Source organism: Ochotona princeps, chromosome 10 (assembly GCF_030435755.1).
Source record: "Ochotona princeps isolate mOchPri1 chromosome 10, mOchPri1.hap1, whole genome shotgun sequence".
Lineage (NCBI taxonomy): Eukaryota > Metazoa > Chordata > Mammalia > Lagomorpha > Ochotonidae > Ochotona > Ochotona princeps.
This window is the reverse complement of record NC_080841.1, coordinates 35,824,593-35,846,221: the sequence shown is the minus strand read 5'-3', so window position 1 is coordinate 35,846,221 and position 21,629 is coordinate 35,824,593. Positions and strand designations below refer to the sequence as shown.

At 42.5% G+C, this 21,629-nt stretch overlaps 1 protein-coding gene across 1 annotated transcript in view; it reads left to right on the top strand.

The window, feature by feature from the left end:
• Positions 1 to 21,629, top strand: part of NSUN6 (NOP2/Sun RNA methyltransferase 6) — a 55,119-nt gene that overhangs the window by 4,656 nt on the left and 28,834 nt on the right. Inside the window, exons 3-6 of the mRNA XM_004578561.3 lie at positions 2,874 to 2,953; positions 11,216 to 11,325; positions 16,763 to 16,916; positions 18,269 to 18,350. Coding sequence (XP_004578618.2) covers positions 2,874 to 2,953; positions 11,216 to 11,325; positions 16,763 to 16,916; positions 18,269 to 18,350 — 426 coding nt within the window. The remainder of the gene's footprint in view (positions 1 to 2,873; positions 2,954 to 11,215; positions 11,326 to 16,762; positions 16,917 to 18,268; positions 18,351 to 21,629) is intronic.

Below are 21,629 nucleotides of genomic sequence, written 5' to 3'. Positions count from 1 at the left end.
ATAGCTGGACAATTCTTTACATTTATTTATTTAAAAGGTTAAATTTATTTTGATGCAAAAATGTCAAAATCCATGCATAGGAGGGAGCTGCAGAAGGTTTATGGAAATGCATTTGTCTTGTAGAATTCTTTAAGTGTGTCGAATATCATTGAATTGTGAACCTAAACACAGGTGAATTTTAAGTTGTAATGTAACAAGTTTTATTTGGGGGGGAGATGTTAAGATTTATTGGTTTATTAATTTTAAAGATTTATTTATTTTTATTGCATAGTCACATATATAGCGAGAGGAAGACAGACAGAGAGGAAGATCTCCTGTCCGATGGTTCACTCCCCCAAGTGAGCCGCAACAGCTAGAGCTGAGCCAGTCCGAAACCAGGAGCCAGGAGCTGTTCCGGGTCTCTCAGATGGGTGCAGGGTCCCAAAACTTTGGGCTGTCCTCAACTGCTGTCCCAGGCCACAGGCAGGGAGCTGGAAGGGAAGTGGAGCAGCTGGGGTTAAAACTGGTGCCTGTATGGGATCCCAGCACCTTCAAGGCAAGGATTTTAACCGCTATGTTACCCCGCCGGGCCCTATTGGCTTATTTATAAGGGAGAAGAAAGAGCAGAGAAATCTTCCATCCTTTGGTTTACTTCCTGGCTGCACTTATTGGGCCTAGGCCAGACTGAAGCCAGGAACCAGGAGCTTCTTCTGGTCTATAATGTGAGTGGCAGGGGACAACACACTTGGACCATCTTGCACTGCACTCTTCAAGCCATTAGCAGAGGGCTGGATTGAAGTGGAGCAGCTGGGACTCAATCTGATACCATAAGGTATTCCATTGTGGCAGGTGGCAGCTTCACTTGAAATGCCAGTGTTGACCCAGTAGACTGTTTTTAAAGGTATAGGCAGAGGCTAGCTCCATGGCTCAGTTGGCTAATTCTCTACTTTCATGTGCCAGCATTCCGTGTGGGCACTGTTTTGTGTTCTGGCTGTTCCATTTCCCATACAGCTCTCTGCTATAGCATGGGAAAATGATGGAAGATGGCCTAAAGCTTGGGTCCTTGAACCCAACATGGGAAATCTGGAAAGAGACTTCTGGCTTGTGACTTTGGATCAGTTCTGGCCATTGCAGCCCCTTGGGGAGTGAATCAGTGGGTGGAAGATCTTCCTCTGTCTCTCCTCTTCTTTGTGTATCTGACCTTCCAATAAAAGTAAATAAAACCTGTTTAAAAAAAGGGGGGGAGGGAGCATAGGCAGACACAAAAAGAAGCAGATGATATGCTTAGTTTAAAATGATGTGGAAGTTAGGCATATGTGCACTTTTCTCAAGTTTTATTTCTACATCTCCTTAACATACTGAAAATAGAAAAGAAGAAAACCTTTGGCTTGAGAAGGGTTAATTTCTGTACACAGTATTTCTATAGGGTAAAGCAAGTAAAACTTACTCAGTAAAATGACGAAATTCATTAGCTTTGTTCGCGTTGGAGAACTATAGTATTGGTAATACTTCGGACAGCTGGAACAAGGAGGGGACAAAAAGAGCGGCAGGGCTTTAACTGACTTGAGGTCTTTCAGGTTTCTGGTTAGCTAGCTGTTGGATGTTAAGTAGTTTGAAATAGCCTTTGGAAAAAAGGCCAGAGAGCTGTTCAGCTGGTGGCAATCTGTATTTTTAACATCTGAATTTTTAAAATCCACTTAGAAATGGGGAAGTTGATTTGGAGAGGTTTTTTGTTTGTTTTACTAGGTGATGTATAGATACTACAGGGCAAATATGTATTTTTGGTTTTGGATGTAGTGTGTGAAAATTAGTTGATAAATCGTAGTCTGTGTGACACAGTTCACCAGTTCTTGTAGTCCCTATTCTGCAGGCCACTGTGCAGCTGCATGACTTCTGTCTACAATCCACTTTCCAGAAAAGATAGCCCACCATGTTTGGTGGTTTCAGTGTTGCAAATACTTGTCAGTTTCACACTGTTAGCATGGCCATGGAATTGGGAAGAGGCACACAAAGTGGCCGTCTTGAGCCTTTGAGAGCTGGTTCCAGCAACTTATACTACTGCGCCTGCAGCTGTTTGCAGTCTACACTAAGTAATATTTAATCATCTGAATCTTTAAAGTACTGTGCAGGACTTTGCTTGATTGACTACATATAAATCTGTGTAGGATATATATTTTTTAAAGATTTATTTATTTTTATTGCAAAGTCAGATAAATACAGAGAGAAGGAGAGACAGAGAAATAGCCTCTGTCAGATGATTCAATCCCCAAATGACCACAACAGCCAGCGATGCGACGATCTGAAATCAGGAGCTCTTCCGGGTCTCCCACACAGGTGCAGGGTCCCAAGGCTTTGGGCCGTCCTCGACTGCTTTCCCAGGCCACAGGCAGGGAGCTGGATGGGAAGCAGTGCTGCTGGGAGTAGAACCAGCGCCCATATGGGACCCCGGCCACTAGGCCACCGCGCCGGACCCAAGATTTTTTAAAGTCACTTAAGATAAACATGGTTTTGTGTTTCCAAAGCAACACATTAAGAAAAATATAAGTTTTATGAAGAAGTCTAGAGAGATTACAGTTACATTATACAGAAAGCATTGTTTTAAAATCGTTATGATTTTTTAATACCGTTCTATGAAATCAGGTGTCTCAAAGCAAGATTCATGGTCTGGTAGATAATACTGGTAAGCTCCTGAAGTAGAACTATATAAAATATATTAATTACTTCATAATTGTATATGTTTATCTTTTAACCATCTGATACTTTATTTTTTCATGTTAATGTGATAATGCAAAAATAATAGACTCAATATAGTTCATGGATACAATTACAAGGATATAATGTTATTCTCTTCTTGCCCCTTTTCTCTCCCTCTCCGTATGTGTTTATTTTAACAGCAATTTAATGGATTAATACTTCCTGTCTTGCAACACCCAGAACTTCAAGATATCTTACTTATTCCTGTTATTGGACCTAGGTTTGTAATCATTTCGTTTTCAAGGTTTTGTTTTTTTTTGGTGTTTTTTTTAAAGATCTACTTATTTTTGTTGGAAAGGCAGATTTACAAAAAAGAGACAGAAAGATCTTCCATCTGGTGGTTCACTCCAGAAGTGACCAAAATGGCTGGAGCTGAGCTGATCCAAAGCCAGGAGCCAGGAGTGTCTTCTAGGTCTCGAGTTCCAAGGCTTTAGGCCATCCTCTACTGCTTTCCTAGGCCGCAAGCAAGGAGTTGGAAGGGAAGTGGAGCAGTTGGGATATCAAACAGTGCCTAAATGGGATCCTGGTGCATGCAAGGCGAGGACTTTTGCTACTAGGCTACCGTGCCGGGCCCACCCTCAAGGTTCTTTTAAGTATTTGCCGCAGCATCTTTTTTACTGTAGGATTATCATTCTAAGTCCTTGATAACAACTTTTTACATTTTTTTATAGATAAAAAAGTCTTAAATTCTGCCTTCATCCTTTGCCATACAATATATTACAAAAGAAGATAAGTAGGCTCAAGGATCTGGAGAAAAATGCATTTTAGGTCCATTCAGTGTAGTGCAGTGATGCCTTTTTTTTTTTTTTTTTAACTTCTGAGAAGTTTAATTTCATTTCTTAGTTCTGGGATCTCGTAAGAAATCTAAAATGAAACTTTGAGGTGCGATAAAAATAGACTTTATAAGCAGTTTATTTCCTACTTTTGTAGCTGATGTGTTTGCAAAATTTTACTTGTAATTCAAGAATTATGTTACATTACTGTATGCCAGGCATTATTCTATTCATTTATGCATTTGGAACATATGTGTTTAAAAGTAGAAAAATAGACCTTCATTTTTATAATGGGAGTTTATTCGTACGGAACATTTTAAAACCCCTAACAATGATATAAGGTTTTTGAAACTAAGAGTTGCCATAAATGTGTCATTTTTCTGACGCTGTAATTTATCAAACAGTAGAGCAGCAGTTAATAGGTTATTTACTGTAAAGTGAAATATTTTCTGACCTTTAAGGTGGGAGAATTATGTGTGCTAGGAAGATACAGTATGATTTCGTGATTTGCTGTCAAGTGCCAAAACTGAATTATTTTCATTTCTTTTGCAATGAAAAGATGCAAATATACATTTGTAAATTTTGCATTTAGAAAAAAGTCTGGAAGCTAAAAACTTAACAGTGGTTAACTCTGAGGAGTTTGAGGGGAAAATGGGTAAGTCGAAGGAGATTTTCACTTGTAATCTTTGTTACTAAAGCCTATATAGCTCTTGAATTTAAAAAGACAGGTTTTTTTTTTAAAGATTTATTTCATTTTTTTTATTACAAAGTCAGATACACAGAGAGGAGAGACAGAGAGGAAGATCTTCCGTCCAATGATTCACTCCCCAAGTGAGCACAATGGCCTGTGCCGCGCGGATCCGAAGCCGGGAACCTGGAACCTCCTCCGGGTCTCCCACGTGGGTGCAGGGTCCCAAAGCATTGGGCCGTCCTCAACTGCCCTCCCAGACCACAAGCAGGGAGCTGGATGGGAAGTGGAGCTGCCGGGATTAGAACCATTGCCCATATGAGATCCCGGCGGGTTCAAGGCGAGGACTTTAGATGCTAGGCCACACCACTGCCGGGCCCTAAAAAGCCAGTTTTTATAGGCCTCTCCATTCGTTTTGTTTTTGATCTTTTATTTGAAATAATTACAGCATCCACTTATTCACTTGCTGAATGGCTGTAGTGTCCAGGGTTGGCCCAGGCCAAAGGCTGGAGCCTCAAGCTTCATCTGGGTCTCCAACAAGGATGGAGGGGCCCAGCACATGAACAGTGGTACAGCTGGGACTCTGTGCAGCACTCATGGGATGCTGGTATTGCAGGCATAGCCTTACCCTGCCACAACACTGGCGCCTCTCGTTTTTGTGAGCTAAAATTTACACAGTAAGATGAGGAGATCTTAAGTTTGTATTGTGCGAAGTAGATAGAGCTGTGAAGCCAATTCTCACTTGCCCAATATTAAGATTGTTTGCCTCTCCTGAAAATACCAGGCAACCTCTGTGCTGATTTCTGGCTCTTTTGGTTTTAAATCATTCAGCTGCAATGGTAGATCATAGTCTTTTTGAGGCTATATTCCTCACAAGGATGCAGAATTATAGTTTTTTAGGTCAGGATTTGACCATCCACCAAATACTAAATAAGGAATCTGTTAAATTCCTTATTTAGTATTTTAAATGGATTAAGATTTGATTTTTTTCTTCAGTGTGAAAGTAAAATGTGAAATTGTACATAAGAAATATTCATTAGATCTTCCTTGTTGACCATTGATTTTGAATTTTTTTTTTTTTTCAAAAAAAATTTTGTAAAGATTAATTTTATTTTTCTTACAAAGTCAGATATACAGAGAGGAGGAGAGACAGAGAGGAAGATCTTCTGTCCGATGATTCACTCCCCAAGTGAGCCTCAACGGCCGGTGCTGCGCCGATCCAAATCCAGGAGCCAGGAACCTCCTCCAGGTCTCCCACGCGGGTGCAGTGTCCCAATGCATTGGGCCGTCCTCGACTGCTTTTCCCAGGCCACAAGCAGGGAGGTGGATGTGAAGTGGAGCTGCCAGTATCAGAAACATTGCCCATATGTGATCCTGGGATTTTCAAGGCGAGGACTTGAGCCACTAGGCCACACCACCAGGCCCCCCAAAAATTTTTTTAAAGATATATTTATTTTTATTGGAAAGGCAGATTTACACAGAGGGAGACAAAGTTGAAGATCTTCCATCCACTGATTGACTCCCCAACTTGGTGCAACAGTTGGAGCTGAACCGATTGGAAGCCAGGAGTTTCTTCATGTCTCTCATGCGGATGCAGTGTCCCAAGGCGTTGGGCCATTCTCCACTACTTTCCCAGGCCACAAGCATGGAGCTGGATGGAAGTGAAACAGCCTGGACAGGAACCTGCACCGGTAGGGGATCCCTGCAATTGCAAGACTAGGACTTCAGCCTCTAGGCTACTGCGCCAGGTCTTTTTTTTTTTTTTTTAAGATTTCTTTATTTTTATTGGAAAGTCAGATTTGCAGAGACAGATCTTCCACCCACTGGTTTAGTCCCTAAGTGGCCACAATGGCCAGAGCTGAGCTGATCTGAAGCCAGAAACCAGGAGCTGCTTCTGGGTTTCCCACACGAATATAGAGAGTCCCAAGGCCTTGGGCTGTCCTCAGCTGCTTTCCCAGTCCACAAGCAGAGAGTTAGAAGGGAAGTGGAGAGCTGGGATACGAAGTGGTGCCCATATGGGATCCTGGAGCATGGAAAGTGAGAACATTAGTCACTAGACTACTGTGCTAGGCCCTGAGTTTGAAGTCTTATGTACAGTCTATGCTTATACCTATAAATTGTGTACATTGATTTGTACACATTTGCAGATACTAAAAAAGATATAATACAAATTGCTTTTCAATTTAGAATATATGTGTCTACGATCTGATTTTCATGATTATGCATAGCGTTTCATTTTCCAATAGCTTTGTAAATAGTATGTTTATCATTGCACAGTTTTAATTTTTCAACCCACTATTGGTAGGCATTTTGTTGTTTCCTGCTTTTTATTATTACAAATATTGCAAGGTGTGTGGTGGATACTTATTAAACATGAACTATTCCCTTTCCCTTAAGTTCATTCTTTGTGGACCTCTCTTTTGTGAGTTTTACTAGTTACATTTAAAAAATGTTTATTTGAAGGCCTGGTGCGCAGTGGCCTAGCAGCTAAAGTCCTCGCCTTGAATGTGCCGGGATCCCATATGGGTGCTGGTTCTATTCCTGGCAGCTCCACTTCCCATCCAGCTCCCTGCTTGTGGCCTGGGAAAGCAGTCAAGGACGGCCCAATGCTTTGGGACCCTGCACTCGTGTGGGAGACCTGGAGGAAGTTCCTGGCTCCTGGCTCTGGATTGGCACAGCACCGGCCGTTGAGGCTCACTTGGGGAGTGAATCATCAGACGGAAGGTCTTCTTCCTCTTTCTCTCCTCCTCTCTGTATATCTGACTTTGTAATAAAAATAAAACAAATCTTTAAAAAAATGTTTACTTGAAAGGGAAAGTACCAGAGATACGCTCAATTTTCTTGTTCATGCCCCAAGTGGTTATAGTATCCAGCTTGGGACCTGGCCAAAGCCCGGGAATTCCATACAGGATGGGTGTCAGGGACAGAAGCCCTTGGACTCAGACTGGTGCTTTACTGTGGGGTGCTGGTACCAGTTGTGTGTGTGTTAATTTTTTGTATCCCTTTTAAGGATTTATTCTTTTTAGGCTTTTTGAAAATGTAGAGAAATGTTTTTCTACTTTTTTATAGCTGCACATCTGTTGCATGTACATGTAACATGCCAGATAATCTAGGATGCATTAGTCTTTATTAACCAAGCTTGGTGATGACAGGGCCCACTATACGTTAGTAAATGATAAGTCCGTATGGCAGTCCAGTCTGAATCAGAACCCTGAGGAGAACAAATGGTCATTACCCTGAAGTCCATCTGTTAAACTGAAGACCTGTGTCCAGCTTCCCCAGCAATGTAAGTTATCCTAAGAGAGAGACATGCAGCAAACCACCTGGACACACTTACAAAGCTGCAGACATTCACCTTTTCCTGGCTTCTCTGTCCACATTCTGACTGCTAGGCCTCACCTCTCCTGGAACTCTTACAAGTACACACATTGGAAATACAAAGCGTCTTAGTATTAATGTCTTCACTGACTCACCCAGGCTGTGAACAGAGGGTCAAACATACGGGGGGGGGCCATGTTCAGGGGCTACCTGTCCTCGGAGTCTGCGGGAAGTCAGCAGCAGACAGGTACTGGGCTTTGAGTCGAGGAATGATTGAAGCATGTACTAAGAGAGTGAGCCCCTCCGTATAGTTGCCTTTTCAGGGGCTTGTGAGGGGAGCAGTTGCACAGTAGTGCAATACCGCCCTCTCTCTGCTTCCAGGTGTTGATAGTGGAGCATCACAGGTGAGCAGAAAGGCCCATTGAGGTCGGGGAGGTGTGGCTTTCAACCCTGATTTGGCTGCCAAAGATCACAACACATTTTGTAATTTTTTTTTTAAAGATTTATTTTTATCACAAAGTCAGATATACAGAGAGTAGTAGAGACAGAGGAAAATCTTCCATCTGATGATTCACTCCCTAAGTGAGCACAACAGTGCTGCGTCGATCCGAAGCCGGGAAACCAGGAACCTCTTCCGGGTCTCCCACGCGGGTGCAGGGTCCCAAAGCATTGGGCCGTCCTCAACTGCCCACCCAAGCCACAAGCAGGGAGCTGGATGGGAAGTGGAGGCGCCGGGATTAGAACTGGCATCCATATTGGATCCCAGGTCGTTCAAAGCGAGGACTTTAGCCGCTAAGCCACACTACTGCCGGGCCCATGGTTGTCATTTATTAAGTGGAACAGTTACGCTGCAGATTGTAGTTAGATCTATAGTGAATCGGAGTGGAGTCAAGAACATGCCTGTTTGACTATTCAGGGGCGTTTCTTTGGGAAAACTTTGACCTGATCTCTCATGGTGGCAAGCTCCAGCCTGGAATCCGGGGTTTTTGTGATGCCTTCGCATACCCACCTTCACTGATAAGTGGTTTAGCCCTGCTTTGTTAACTGAGGTTAGAAGATATAAGTTAGCTGCTGATGGCTTTCTTGTGCCTGAGCTGTTCTTAGGCAGTTGGTTTAGGTTTGTTAAAGAAAAAAGATTGTGACATTTCCAATAGTCCAGTTCCTCTTCAGACTTAACTGCTGTGAACAGGGTACTACTAAGACCCGATCTTCAATTCTGTCTTTTCCTGCAACACTTCTCATCTTATTTTTATTGCAAAGTCAGATACACAGAAAGGAATATCTTCCATCTAATGATTTAATCTCCAAGTGGCTTTAATGGCCTGAGCTGAGTGTGGAATATGTCACTCCATTCTCTCCTGGCTTTTAGTGTTTCCTCTGAGGGGTCAGCTGTAGAGTTTGGGGTTCCTCTGTAGGTCACTTGATTTTTCTCATGTGCACATTTAAGGATTTTTTTCTTATGTTCAACTGAAGAGAGATTGATTATTATGTGTTGTCATTTTTTAAATGGTTTTCTCTCCATCTAATTATGTGTATGGTATTTTCCCTCCAGTTTGTAATATTGTAGTTTGGATTGCTGTCTTTCTTCAGTGTTGTTGATTCACTCCATTTAGAAACACTCCAGTGAAAATTAAGCTTTTAGCATGTTTTATAGCTTTTACCAACTTTAATACTACTACTTTTTTAAAATTCTGAATTAAAATTCCCTTTCAGCCAAGCTGTTACAAACCTTAATAGTTGCATATGACATAGAGATGTTGCTTGATTTACAATCAGGTTACATCCTGATACACCCTTTGTGATGAAGGTGTAAGTCATGAAAGCCTTCAGTGCATGTAACTGAGCAGATATCCTAGCTTGGTTAACATAGCACCTTGGTATATTGGATGTTTACTGTCAGAATCACAGGGCCGATTGCGGTGGCGTGGTGCCACTGCCCCGCATCACAAGAGAGCATGTATCAAATATTGCTCAGGCAGAAAAAGGTGGAAATTCAGATTTTTTTGGAATGAATTTCATTTCCCCACCATTGTGAAAGCCAAAAATCTGAAGTCCCGGCATTGTAACTTAGTACCAATTGCATTACTTTTTTATACACTTAGTGCTGGCTTCATGAGATTCCCTAAACACTCTTTCCAGGATGCTGTAATTGACTTACTAAATTCAGCGTCTAGTCATAGTCATTTTTTTATAAGTATTTTTATATGTTTTTGAAAGGCGGAGTAAGAGCTATCTTCCATCCATTGCATTATTTATTTATTCAAAAAAATTTTAAAACTTTAGTTATTTTTATTGTGAAGTTTGATTTATAGAAAGGAGGAGACACAGAAAGATCTTCCATTTGCTGGTATACTCCCCAAGTGGCCACAATGGCCGATGCTAACCTGATCCAAAGCCAGGAGCCGGCAGTTGCTTCCGTGTCTCCCACATGGATGCAGAGTCCCAAGGCTTTGGGCCATCCTCAACTGCCTTCCCAGGCCACAAGCAAGGAGCTGAATGGGAAATGGAGCAGGCAGGATATGAACCAGCACCCATATGGGATCCCAGGTGTGCAAGGCAAAGACTTTAGCCAGAAGGCTACTGTGCTGACCCCTTATCCATCCATTGGTTTGTTTCACCAGATGACTACCTTGGTTTATTTCACCAGATATGACTGTGACTTTTTATACTGGGAAAAAAAAAAGTGAGGTGAAGGCAAAAACCAGGAGTTTCCTCTAGGTCTCCTATGTGGGTGCAAGAGCCCAAGCACTTGGTCCATTTTGGACTTCTTTCCCAGGCACTTTAGCAAAGAGCTTGATTGAAAGTGGAGCAGCTGGATTTGAACTGGTATCAGTATGGGGTGCCAACACTGGAGGTAGAGGCTTGACTATACCGTGGTGCTGTTCCCATGTTCGTTGATTTATCTTGAAGGTAGTTATAGAAAGAGAGGTCTTACATCTTCTGTCCTCTGCTTCAATCCCAGATGTTCGCAGTTGACAGGCCAGAGCCTGGCGCTTCTGGCATAGGCCCAAGAGCTTGAGACATCTTCTGGTACTTTTTTCCTAGACTACTAGGAAAGGTACTGATTGGGATGTGGAGCAGTTAGGGCACAAACCAGCACCCATATGGGATGTTGACATCACAGATGTTGGCTTTAGCCATGATACCACATTGCTGGCCCCAGGATGGACTCCTTCTGGTACTATCTTTTCAAGTGTCTTTCTTCTTTTTAGCTACTTATCCTATCTGTGTCCCTGTCTTTTTTCCTCCTCTTTTTTTTTTTTTTTTTTGGAGAATGTGGACTTAAGAGATTATTTTGAATTAAAATCAAAACACCGAGGAAGTTGGTAGAATTTGGAGATAATAATGTTCTGTCAGATTTCTCTTAGAATTCTGAGTGTTGGGTATGTGGCATAATGGTTAACATGTCCATATCTCATTTTGCAGTACCTAAATTCGGTAATCAGCTTGATTCCTGTTTTTGCTAAAGCGTACGCTAGAAGGCAGCAGATAATATTTTACCTGATTGGATACCTGCCACCCATGTAGGAGATCAGAATTGAGTTTCCAGCTCATTGCTTTTGCTTGAACATTGTGGATATTTGGGAAGTGAATTAGCAGATTGGGAGCTCTCTCTGTCTCTCCATCCTCTTTCCAGCCTTTCTTCTTTCTTTTCCTGTTTCATAGATGAATAAATAAATGAATATGTTCTTAATATTTCTAGGAAGAATATAAAAAAGCATCAGTGTGAAGTCGTCGTTGGAGCACAGTGTGGCAGTGCAGTGTTAAGAGGAGCACACATCTATGTTCCAGGAATTGTGTCAGCTTCAAAATGTAAGTGCAAGTTTTCTTAAAAATAAAAAAGTTCTCTAAAGTGTGTGTGTATTGTCAAATGGAAAATTTATTGAATTATCTTTCAGATACATTTCACTTTGTGTTTATCGGATATTTTCTACATTTCCCACTTTATTTAGCCAGAGATGATTTTTATCCAAGTAAGGCCTAACAAATTAGGCCTCTGTGTCAAATGTTTTTCTTCCACAAAATGATGTATTTGCTGATGTTTACTTACGGTTTCCTTACTGATGAAAACAGAGAATTTAAAATGTTGGATTGGTTGGCCTGTGAGCCCCATTGGGGGCTGATTGCAGCCTTGGCTCCCTGGCGGCATGCTGGTGGCATCCTGGCAGTGCGGGCTTGCAGGGGTCCTGGGGAATTTCACAGGCAGGAGTGTATGGTGACCTGGGGGCTCATGTCCGAGCATGCACAGTGAGCTTGGGGATTTTTTTCATGTGCTTGGTCCCCGACGGAATGGGGGACGGGAGGGAGAGCCCTAGACCAGCACACTGGCTGGGTGTGCTGGTGGACTGGGATTGGGGAACTTTGAATGTGTCTGGATTTCCATATGCGCAGGAGTCAGGTCCCAGGTTGGTACATATGCCAAGGGCTTGGGGTCCTAGTAGTTTTGCAGAGCTCTGGGCCAGCACCCCTTCCTGCTGGAGGACTGGGCTCTAGAGGTCTAAGCTGGAGAGCTCATGTGCTCCTGGGCTCAAGCACTGTGGCAGGGGCAGGAGGTAGGAAGATATGTGGGAGGGAGGACCACTGAGGGAGTATGTGGCAGGTGAGGAATGACCTCTGAAGGAGTTGCATTGACAAGGCCACCGTACTTGCAAAACTAGGCCTCCTCTGTAGCTTAGAGTAGTGGATGGCATCCCCAGATGCACATGGAAGATACGGCAATCCATTGGGGCCTGCAGAGAACATCTGGTACCATAGCAGAGTATGCAGGGCAGAACAAATTGGACAACTATCTCAGCGAAGTGTTGAACAAATATCTGGGCAAATGGAGACTCCAGGTGGACTGTGTCAGTCAGTGGACCTTGGAAGGATTTCTTCGTCCTTGGAGCAGAGAGATCAACAGCATTTCAGAACTATTAAAACTGCTGGAGCTGAACTTTCGGAACATGCTCCACATGTAGGACCATGGGATGATATTGGGTGGCAGTTCCCATTCCTGGTACTGAGGCAGTTGCGAGGATGGGTATAGCTTTTCCTCTTATGTCTCTTCTCCCAGATACAGGAAGAAGAAAAAGGAAATTTGTAAACAGTGGTCCTAACTTTTCCTCAATCCTTGACCCTTCCCCACTAATCAGCTAGGTGGACATCATTTTTAAAAAAATGTTGCAACAATTTCAGTTTGGTGTTCTTCATTCCACTGCTGTGAAACTACGAGCAGCTGTCATGTCATTTGTGAAGGAAACACCAGAGCCTCGAATGGAATTTGATATTTTCCAAGAGTGTAGTTTAAAGGTGTTCTAAGTGTATCCATACATAAATATGCATAAACATGAATGCATGTGCTTATCACCAAAATCTCTGCCTTCATTTTGTTATAATAGAAAAGCAATAATGAGAATTATGAAATTTAGAAAGAATTGCAAAATTTAGAAAGATTTCTTGGGGCTGGTGTTGTGACATCCTAGGTTAAGTCTGCCTTCAGTAACAGTATCCCATGTGGACTCTGGTTCAAGGCCTGGCTGCTCCACTTCTTTTAAGATAATTATTTTTGTTTTTGATGATCTTTACATAGCTGATTAGGGTCAAGGGCTACGGGAAGGTAGGTAAGACCATAGTCTCCACGTTCTCTTTTTCCCTTCCTGTATCTGGGGGAAGGCAGGAGACTAGAGAGAAGCCACTCCCAGCCTCCCAGGCGCCTCCATACCCTGGGATGAAGGACAACCACCCGCTGCCATCCCAGGTTCCCTGATGTGGGGCATGCTCCAAGGGTCCTGCTGAAGAGGATTTGATAGTTCTACAGTTTTGAATTACTGCCGATCTTGCCACTCCAAGCACAATAAAATCGCTCCAGAATCCACTGATTGACATAGTCCACTTAAAGTCTGTTTGCCCAGATGCTTACTACAGATGCTTGGCCAGGTAGTTGATGAATTTGCTCTGTCTGTTATGGTACCAGGTGTCCTCTGCAATCTCCAGTGTACTATCATATTCTCCATGTGCAACTGGAAATGTTGTCCACTGCTCCATCTAAGCCACTGAGGAGGCCCAGCTCTTGACACATGCACTCCATGGTCAGACCATGGAACCTTCAAATCTTACCATGGGTAGAATTCTGAGTCCAGTGATTCAGTTGGCAGAAGAATCTTCAAGGAAACTGAGGTGATCCCAAACCTGATTCGTGTGTGTGCATGCCAGTACAGAACCCAGCACAGTCCGTTGCCCCTGTCAGCTTATGTAAACACTGTGGTTGCAATTGCTGGGTCAATTCTTTCTTCAGCCCTGTCTTCTACAGAAACCAATGGGTGTTGCAGCCCAGCCCGATCCTGTCCACTGCACACTTGGCCCAACACAAACCAGTGGGAGCTGCAGCCTAGTGGAAGTAACCCTCAATAACCCCCACCAGGCCTGCCCCTTGCCCTGGTTCCCATGTTTGCCAGTATGTACAGCAGACTTGTCCAGTCTGTCCCACATCCCATTCAGGTCTCATACATGTGAATAGGCACTGAAGCCTAGTTCAACCCAACCAGCGCACTATCCAGTCCATATACATGCTGTCATGTGCCACTCTGTCTAGCCGTGCCTGCCCCAGTCCTGGTTCTCATGCTCACCAGTTGGAGTGGCAACCCAAGAGGGAGGTGCCCACTGTTTCCCTAATGATCCTACTCCCACTGTCAGATCTTGTACTCTCCAGGTGGTTCTGCAGTTTAACATGACAGAATTTGCTCCCATGCCATCCTCTGCCAACTGATGTTGTGGCAAAGCCCAACCAATCCACACCCACTCTGACTTATGCATGCACCAGTATTAGTAGTCTACTCAGCCTGGCTTTTCCCTGATTCAGTTCACGTGAGGCCAACAGGTGTTGTAGCCCTGCCTGGCCTGGTTTGCCTCCACTCCCAGCTCTCACACTCTCCAGTGGGGTTGGTGGTCCAGCTGGGGAGCCACATACAGCACTCCTACCGGGTTCGTCCTCTTTCCCCTGGGTCTCACGTGTGCAGGTTGGGCCCTGTGGCCCAGTCTGGCATGGCCTGCCTCACCTTGGCAATTGCCAGTGGGTGTTGTAGCCTGGCTGGGCCCGGCCCACCCCCAGTTCCAGCTCACGCTGCTGGGGGCTACAGCTTAGCCAGCCCAGCTGGCCCTCATGTGAATTGGCTTGTGTTGCGCCCCGACCTGGCCTGACCCACACTCCATTCTGGTGCTTGGATTCACTAGCAGGTGCTGCGAACTTGCCCAGCCTGGTTTGTCCCCGAGCTGAGCCAAATGTATGCTGGTGGGTACCATTACCTGACCTGGTCTGGGCTCTCTCTATTGTGGTTCTTAGGCTAACTTGCAGGGATTGTGTGCTGACAGAGATATATCCCAAGCTTCTCCATCAAAACCTCTCCCAATGCCAGATCTCAAACGCACTGGTGGGTCCATAGGCTAGCCCTACTTAGTGCCTCTAGGAACAGTGGCATTTCTTGACAGCCCCCACTCATTCCAGTTTTCACTGTTGGGTCTTACAGCCCCACCAAACCTGTTCCACACCTAGACACAGGTCACACAAGGCTCAGCGGGGGGGGCAGAGATGTAGCCCAGCCTGTTTGGCTATTCCACTTCTGCTGTAGCTTACTATAAATGTGCCTGGGAAATCATTGGAAGATGACCCAAGTGCTCTGGTCTGCTCTTGGGGCCTTTTGGAGTGAACAAGTGGTTGGGAGATTCACTGTCTGTAAATCTGCCTTCTAAATACAACCCAAATAAATCTTTAAAGAGAAAAAAAATATTTGAGGGATTTTAGTGTATGTTTTTAAAGAATCCTTGTATTGAGCAAATTTTAAGATTTGTATGAATTTTTTTAATTTTCATTTTTGATGATGTCTTGACTGACAGTCCACCTTAGAGTCTGCATTTGAGCAGATGTTTGCTTACATTGTTTGGTTGGCATAGTTGTCCAATTTATTTATTCTCTTTCCTCTGCTATGGTAACTGATGTCCTCCTCAGGACCCAATGGACTGCCATTGTCTCCATGTGCAGCTGGGCCAGCTGTCCACTGCCCCATCTTTTCCACTGAGGAGGCTAAGTTCTGACATGTGAAGTCCATGGTCAGACCACCAATCTTGGATGTGAGACCCCAGGCCCCCACATGCCCCCATCTTTGCCATCTCAGACCCCTGCAAGTCCACACTCCCAAGTCCCTGCAAGTGTGCTACTGGGCAGCCAGTGAGCTTCCCCGGTGCCATTGGCACCCTGGGCTGCCCAACGCAGGTGCTGCCTAACCCTGGCTCCCTCCATCACACCCTCCAACTCCCCACCCTCTAACTCTCATCCCCTCTTCCCCCTCGCCCCTGCTGCACCAGGGCTCACAGACCTACCACGCAGGCTTTATTTGTTGATTTTTAACAATTTTTATTTAACTTGAAAGAGAAGAACGATCCTCTCTCTGCTGGTCCACTCCCAAATGGCTAGCTGCCACAGCTGGAATTGAGCCTGTCTGAAGCCAAGACGTTTTTGTGGTTCACTGAAAATTGAAAATAGCATAAAAATATATGTAGTTGCATTATCTCAATGTTTTTGCTGTAATTCTACTGGAAAAATACTGTTCTGATACTTGTGTGAGTTTTGTTTTAGGTTAAAACAGTAAATGTGCAGGTTAAAGAGCCCAGGTCATTCTGTGGTTGTCAGATGTGTTGCTTTTCTTTTGAAATTTATAGGTTTGAAAGTAGGTTTGAGTAACAGTCCTTATCTTGATATGGTATTAGGTGATCTGTATGGAGCCAAGAGCTTCCTCTGAGTCTCCCATGTGGGTTTTGGGCCATCCTCTGGTGCTTTGCCAAGCCATAAACAGCAAGCTGGATCAGGAAATTGAGTAGTCAGAGCTCGAACCAGTGTGCATATGAGACGCCAGCATCACAAGCAGAGAATTGGCCTGCTGTACTACTATGATGGCCCCGTTGTATGAAATGTTTTAAAGAGGTATTAAGTTGGTGGAAATTGTGTAAAAGAGAACTTTCTGTGCTTAGCTAAATATTTTCAGTTGAGGTATGATATTTAAAGACTATTTTCCCCTTAAAAAATATTGTTAGATGCATTGTTAGAGAATATGTAGAAATCAAATGTTAAATTTTCCATTAGGGATTACATTGAGTTAGTGTGCCTTTTGGAAGTACTTCATATTTTTCATGTGCCCAAGACCTCCAGTATAGCTTAAAGAATTTCTTTGGTTTTCTTTAAAGCGTAGATTGAAATAACATGAGTTTCTTCTTTGTCTAGTTATGAAAGCTGGAGATGTTGTTTCGGTATACTCTGACATTAAAGGAAAATGTAAAAAAGGAGCCAAAGAATTTGACGGAACAAAATTATTTCTTGGAAATGGGGTTTCAGAACTAAGTCGCAAAGATATTTTCAATGGGCTGCCTGAACTGAAGTAGGTCATTACATGTTGTATGTGAAATTCATGCACAGCTTTTTTATGACACATTTTCTTATGAACTTGTTGAAAGCCTGTCATATCTAAAGAAGTTACTTTACTTGAAAGGCCGATGTAAACTTACCCTGCTAGTATTAAGAGAGATACAAACCACCTCTGAGATGTTTCCTCTGCCAGGACCTACTCCGGAGCTGGTTCACCAGCTGTGAAGTTGTCTTTCAGTTTGAGGACCCTGTCATTGTTTCTCTCTCGCTCTTTCTCCCTCCCTTTCTTAGGCTTCATGTAGTCTGTTATGGTGACATTTCAGTAAGTTGATGGAAAACGTAATAAAAATATTGTATTGGTGCAAAAAAATGTTGAAATCCATGCATAGTTCTTATGAAACACGTTTTCCATGCACTTTGAGACTTTTCATATGCATTGTGCTTTTTAATTTTTTTGAATGACAGTGTTAGTATTCTGAGAACCTTGGATGGTGTTTGTGAGTCTTAGTCCTGTCTTTCTGGATTCTAACCTTTCTGCTCACAAGTTAACACTGTCACTCATGAAATGTGACAAAGGTAGAAAAACTTATCTTGATCAAAACAGACAGGGACTTAGTCTAAAGAGATGAGAGGAGGGATGGGTGTTTGGTATTCTGATTAAGATGCTGCTTGGGATGCCAACTTCCCATATCAGAGTGCCTGGTTGATGTCATACCTCTGTTGCTTCCATTGCAATTTCCAGCTGTTGGACATCCTGGGAGGCTGCCTTGATTTTGCCATCCACATTGGGAGACTTGGTTTGAGATCTGGGCTCCTGTCTTCAGCCTGGCCTGGCCCCAGCTGCTGTAGTCATGAAGGGAGTGAAGCAGTGGATGGAAAATCTGTTTGTGCTCCATTTCTTTTTCAAGTGAAGTTAAAAATATTGAAATCTAAAACACAAGAAAACACTTCATTTTCATTCATTAGAAACAGGTGTCAAATAGAATGCCTAACAAGGTGCATCATTCACAAAATGTTTATTGTATAGAAAAGCTAATAACCACTCATCAGCGTGATAGCTGGAAGATGAGAATGTTCAGGAAATAAAATTGGGTCTTTACCTTTCAGTTTATTCAAGTCTGTCAATAAATTAATTCCTTTGTACCTAAGTGATAGATCTCTATTACCTTGTCTCTTAGTTCTGTTGGCCTCCTGCTCCCTATAGATGGAAATTCGGAAATAATTCTCAGTGTTGTGGTGTTGAATAAATGCGGTTTAAAAAAAAGCAGAGAATCTCCTATTTAAGGCTGTACTTGTGTACATTCCTGGAAATGTGTTTGTATGGGCTGTGTAATTTATACTAACGTTAGATTTCCTGCTTTTCAGGGGAATAGGGATAAGAATGACAGAACCATTGTATCTCAGCCCTTCGTTTGACAATGTGCTGTCCAGTTACTTATTTTTACAGGTAAGTATTTCTAAAAGTAAAATATTCAGTGATTTTGAAACATACTACAATGAATCATTGAAATTGAGGTTTTTTCCTTTCACCAACACTTTGTATTTACATTTATATTATGGTCTACTTTTTATTTAAGCAATAAGGAAAAGATATAAACTTTGTTAATTGATTTTAAGTTTTTAAAAATTTTCCTTTGCTCATGGTAATTTAATAACTTACCAATAGTAAGGCTTTCCATTCAGGAATAGTCTGCTAATCTTTAAATAATGTGTGTGTTTTACATTAATAGTGTTCTGCTAATAACCTTGAGTAAGATTCAAATGGTTTGTGTTCTATAAAATCTTTGTTAAGATGTTATCAATGAAAGTGATTTGACAGTTTATCTTCCCTTGTCCTATTTATTTAGGTCTTTCATATACTTTAACATATTTTTTATGTTACAGTGTGCTGATTACATGGTATGATTATTATTTTGTTCTCAATATCTGATAAACACCTGGAGGACCATATTTGTTAAGGTTTTTGGCTAAAGTCACATTAACAGTAATTGGTAGTGTTTGCAGACCCAAGTTAAGGTGCCATTAGTTCTCAGTATTGAATCCTCGAGTTATTTCTGGTGTGAGTAAACGTAAAACAGTTATATCTGAAATCTAATTTTACATTTAATGATGATGTAATACATTGGGCTGTATAACCTAGTATATAATTGCTTGTGAATCTTGTTGCTGTTTAGTTTTTGCTTGTTCTATAAGAGCACTTGAAAAAAATTCACGGAAGATGGAATTAAAGATTGATTTTTTTGTGTGTGTGTGTGTGTGCAAAAAGTTTTGAAAGATTGTCCAAAAGCTAGTCAAACTCTGTGTTGTGAAAAAACTATGGGTAGATTTAAAAATCCTTTGCATAGATAGAAGCTTATTTCCATTTTTCCGTGAACTTTTTCAGGTACCCACTGGATAAATCATTTTTGAACATTGTGGTTATTCGATGTAACCCAGAATCATTGCTGGTGATATCTGGACTTCTTTATATTAATAACAACTGTCATGCAGTATTATTTTTCTTTCAGATTTGACACTAAGGGATGAGTAATCTGTTCATCCCATAATTAACATTGACTTAGGAAACAAGTATAAACCGTAGTTCAGCACAAAATTTCTTTTTTCTCTTTATGATACCTTTTGCTACATCCCCAACCCACCGTCCAGCTGTCTCTAACCTCAGAAGCAGCTTGATGATGACTTTATCAGCTATAAAATTGGTAATCATTTTGTGATTCATAATACCTAAACACACATGCAACTGTATTTGTCACCTAATGGCAACGGGCATGTAGCTTGACCACTAAAGTAAAGCTTTGCTACCTGAGGAAGGAATTTTACTCCCTAGATAGTCACAATGGGCAGTGCTGGGCTGGTCAAAGCCAGGAGTCAGAAGTTTTGTGTGGGTTTGCCATACAGGGACCTGAACACTTGGAGCATCTTCAATTGCTTTCCTAGGCCATTAGTAGGGAGCCGAATTGGAAATTGAGCAGCTGGGATACAAGTCTGCACTATATGAGTTGCTGGGATTTGCAGGTGATGACTTTATCTGCTATGCCATAACCTTGACCCCTGGAAAGACGTTAAAGTACAGCTATGCATTAAAATACAGTTGCTGACAATATTTACATGTGACAGCCTGTGTCACAATACTTTGCGGGGGCTGGCCCTGTGACATAGCAAGTAGAGCTGCTTCCTGCAACCACAGCATCCTGTGTGAGTGCTCGTTCTAGTCCCTGTTGCTCCACTTCTGATTCAGTTCCTTACCGGCATGCCTGGGAAAGCAACAGAAGATAGCTCAAGTCCTGGGGCCACTGGACCCGTGTGGGAGACCCTGAAGAATGTCCAGGCTTCAGACCAGCCTAGCTCCTGCCATTGCAGCCATTTGAGAAGTGAAATCAACTCCTCTCTAACTCTGCCTTTCAAATAAATACATCTTTAAAAATAATTCAAAGAAGTTTTAAATTATTGAAATGATAATAGCTAATAATTCATAACAATTCAATAACATTGGAAATTTTGTTTTGCTCTTTTATTTTTTATTGCAAAGCCAGATATACAGAAAGGAGGAGAGACAGAGAGGAAAATCTTCCATCTGATGATTCATTCCCCAAGTGACTGCAATGGCTGGAGCTGTGCCGATCCAAAGCCAGGAACCTCGTCTAGGTCTCGCATGTGGGGGCAGGTTCCCAAGGCTTTGTTCCGTCCTCTAATGATTTCCCAGGCTGCTAGCAGGGAGCTGGATGGGACGCGGGGCTGCCGGGATTAGGACTGGCACCCATATGGCAGGACTTCAGCCACTATGCAACCGTGCTGGGCCCTGCTCTTTGTTTTCAATACTCATGCTTTACTTCCCTGGAGTTTAAGAAGCTGAAAGTAATACTCAAAAATTTTATTGTGATTTCTTAAACCTAAAAAGATACTTAATGTCTTTTGTATTGGTCAGCTTAGACATCAGATCTTCCTCGCCTTGAACATGCCAGGATCCCATATGGGTGCCGGTTCTAATCCCGGTGGCTCCACTTCCCATCCAGCTCCCTGCCTGTGGCCTGGGAAAGCAGTTGAGGATGGCCCAAAGCCTTGGGACCATGCGCCTGCATGGGGGACCAGGAAGAAGCTTGGGGCTCCTGGCTTTGGATGAACACAGCTGCGACCGATGAGATCACTTGGGGAGTGAATCATCGGACGGAAGATCTTCCTCTCTGTCTCTCCTCTCTGCATATCTGACTTTACAATTAAAAAAAAAAAGTCACATTGAAGAAATCATACCTAGTGGGCACAAGAGTCCAGCAGCTAGTAGCCTTTCTCCATTCCTTGATTCCTTGATTCCTGTAGTAGTTTATAGAAGTGGTGTGATTGTGTACTTTCTGTTGGAAAACTCTTTGGGAAATGTCTGTTTTTGCTTCTTTTGAATGCCTTTTGCCTTGCCTTTCCCTGGAAAACCATTATCTTCCCAAATGTGTACCACTCGTTGGCGTTTTCTGTCATGACATGGTAAGGGTCCAATGAGAGCGAATTTTTAGTTTTAGCAGATGAAATTACTTAAAAGTAGACTTTTGTAAATAGGATTGTTTTTCACAATCGTTTAAACTCTTAAGGACTGTACAATATCATTTGGTATTTCAGAGTCGAAAAGGAGATTTAAATTCCTTAAGCGCAATCTACCTTATTAAAATTGTGAAGCTGTCCTTCACAAACAATTGTCAGATAAAGGTGTAGCAATTAAATACTTAGAGCTACTTTACAA